The sequence below is a fragment of the Gadus morhua genome, chromosome 18, assembly GCF_902167405.1.
Source record: "Gadus morhua chromosome 18, gadMor3.0, whole genome shotgun sequence".
Lineage (NCBI taxonomy): Eukaryota > Metazoa > Chordata > Actinopteri > Gadiformes > Gadidae > Gadus > Gadus morhua.
In genome coordinates, this window is record NC_044065.1 from 1,843,404 (window position 1) to 1,845,855 (window position 2,452).

General features: G+C 47.7%; 1 protein-coding gene across 1 annotated transcript in view; it reads right to left on the bottom strand.

The window, feature by feature from the left end:
- Positions 1-312: 312 nt before the first annotated feature.
- The window catches only part of LOC115531248 (testicular acid phosphatase homolog), a gene marked incomplete at its 5' end in the record, with an annotated part of 5,389 nt that continues 3,249 nt past the window's right edge, over positions 313-2,452 (bottom strand). The window contains 5 exons of the mRNA XM_030340385.1: positions 313-461; positions 1,220-1,401; positions 1,838-1,944; positions 2,034-2,116; positions 2,397-2,452. The exon at positions 2,397-2,452 is cut by the window's right edge and continues 77 nt beyond it. Of these exons, the coding sequence (XP_030196245.1) occupies positions 364-461; positions 1,220-1,401; positions 1,838-1,944; positions 2,034-2,116; positions 2,397-2,452 (526 nt within the window). The remainder of the gene's footprint in view (positions 462-1,219; positions 1,402-1,837; positions 1,945-2,033; positions 2,117-2,396) is intronic.

Below are 2,452 nucleotides of genomic sequence, written 5' to 3' on the forward strand. Positions count from 1 at the left end.
GGTTGTGGAAATCAATATTTATTCAGCGCTAACGCTAAAATATTACCTCATGAACCATCTCATATTTCATGACATCTTTGTTATAAAAACTAGGTTACATTATTATGCTTAAGTTAAGCTCGTATATAATAGAACAATAATGAAACTGTGAAAAAGAGTTATATAAATTCAGAGTTAAATATTCAACAATGTTAATACAACATGGAAGTAGTTAGTAGTTTGCACACACACACACACACACACACACACACACACACACACACACACACACACACACACACACACACACACACACACACACACACACACACACACGCACTCGTACACACGCACTCGTACACACACACTCTCTCACACACACACTCAGGAGCGTTCAGGTCTTCGGTAGACGGCCAGCCCGATGCTGACAAACAGCGCCACCGCCAGGACGCCCACCGCCACTGCAAGTGCCGTCGACATGCCTGCAATGAATAACGTAGTGCGTCAGTGATATGGCTGTAACCTGAAATAAACCTTTTAAGATGAAAGCGATATGGTCGTAACCTGAAAGGAACTGTTTATTATGTTGACACACTGACACAACCGTCACTATAATACACTCAGAACGCTCCTAAGGGTTTGGCGTTTTTATGAGGTCAGTGCTAGGTTCTGCCGTGTATGAGGTCATTTCTCTTTATGCTGTGTGTATGCCGTGTGTGTGTGTGTGTGTGTGTGTGTGTGTGTGTGTGTGTGTGTGTGTGTGTGTAGGTGGATCTCTGTGTGTGAGGGTGTTTGTGTGTGTGTGTGTTTGTGTGGATATATCTGTGTGTGTTTGTATGTGTGTGTGTATATATCTATGCGTGTGTGTGTGTGTGTCTGCGTGTCTGTCTGTTTGCGTGTGTGTATGTGTGTGTGTGTCTATATGTATGTATGTGTGTGTGCATGTGTGTCTGTGTATCTGTGTGTCTGTATGTGTGTGTGTGTATATCTGTGTGTATGTGTGTATATAATTGTGTGTGTGCGTTTTTATGTGTGTGTGTGTGTGTCTGTTTGTGTGTGTATATTTGTGTGTGTGTGTGCGTGTATTTATGTGTGTGAACTGTACCAGCGCTGTGTGTGTGTGTGTGTGTGTGTGTGTGTGTGTGTGTGTGTCTGTTTGGGTGTGTATCGGCGTGTCTGTTGGATGGATGTGTATCTGTGTGTGTGTGTGTGTGTGAGTGTGTGTGTGTGTGGACGGTACCAGCGCTGGCCCAGCGAGGCTTGACTCCACACTCGCCGTCGACGTCGTCCACCAGCACCTCCTGGACCAGCGCCCGGACCAGGGTCAAAGGGCACGCCGTGAGCCCGCCGCAGCCCGGCAGCAGGGTGGGGAAGGGGGCGCGCCCCGACTCGTTCCGGTAGTACAACTCCAGGGAGAAGGACCTGCAGGGGGAGAATTATGGTTATTAATTAAAAAGAAGACAGGTTGTTGTATAAAGACTACACTACCCATCATGCTCTGGTAGAACAGGCAGGTTGTTGTGTAAAGACTACACTACCCATCATGCTCTTTGTAGGAAAGGCAAGACTTTGCAGGCAGGCGGATGTATGAAGACTACATTACCCATCATGCTGCTGGTAGTACAGGCAGGTTGTTATATGAAGACTACATTACCCATCATGCTCCTGGTAGAACATGCAGGTTGTTGTGTAAAGACTACATTACCCATCATGCTCCTGGTAGAACAGGCAGGTTGTTGTGTAAAGACTACATTACCCATCATGCTCCTGGTAGAACATGCAGGTTGTTGTATGAAGACTACATTACCCATCATGCTCCTGGTGGAACAGGCAGGTTGTTGTGTTAAGACTACATTACCCATCAAACTCCTGGTAGAACTCAAACAGCTGGCAGGAGGCGTAGGGGGGCAGAAGGCCGTTGTAGATATCCAGTGCAGCCTGAAGGGTCAGCAGAGTGGAGTCATGCTGGGACACAGGAAGTAGGGAGGAGGAAGTCAGGCATAATGATCACATGACCCACTGTGTAGTGTGTGTCCCTGAGTGTGTGGACCTACAGCCGAGTACAGGATGAGCCTGAGCGCGCTGCCTTGCTCCACGGCTCTGGAGAAGTTCTTGAGGATGGCGTTGAGCAGAATCCCTGTTGATCAACACCGTGGTTAGTCGGGGTTGATTAGGGATAGGTCGGGGTAAGTTGGGGCTTAGTTAGAGCTAAGTAGTGGTTGGTTAGGGCGGGACCAGACTCCACAACATATTCGTCTTCCACAAAGGTCACCATGTCAATTTATGTTATGATTTATATTTTTCAAAATGCACGTTACTAATGTGAAACCCCCATCTGTATTCAGACTTTAGCGATGCTGGATGTTTGTTAGCATTTGAGCGCCCTGCTGTTAGCGTCGGGTAGCATGACCCCTGACCTCCAGAGAGGCGGGCCTTCTCCAGGCGCTGGCCGCTGAACAGGGTAAAGGTGAGC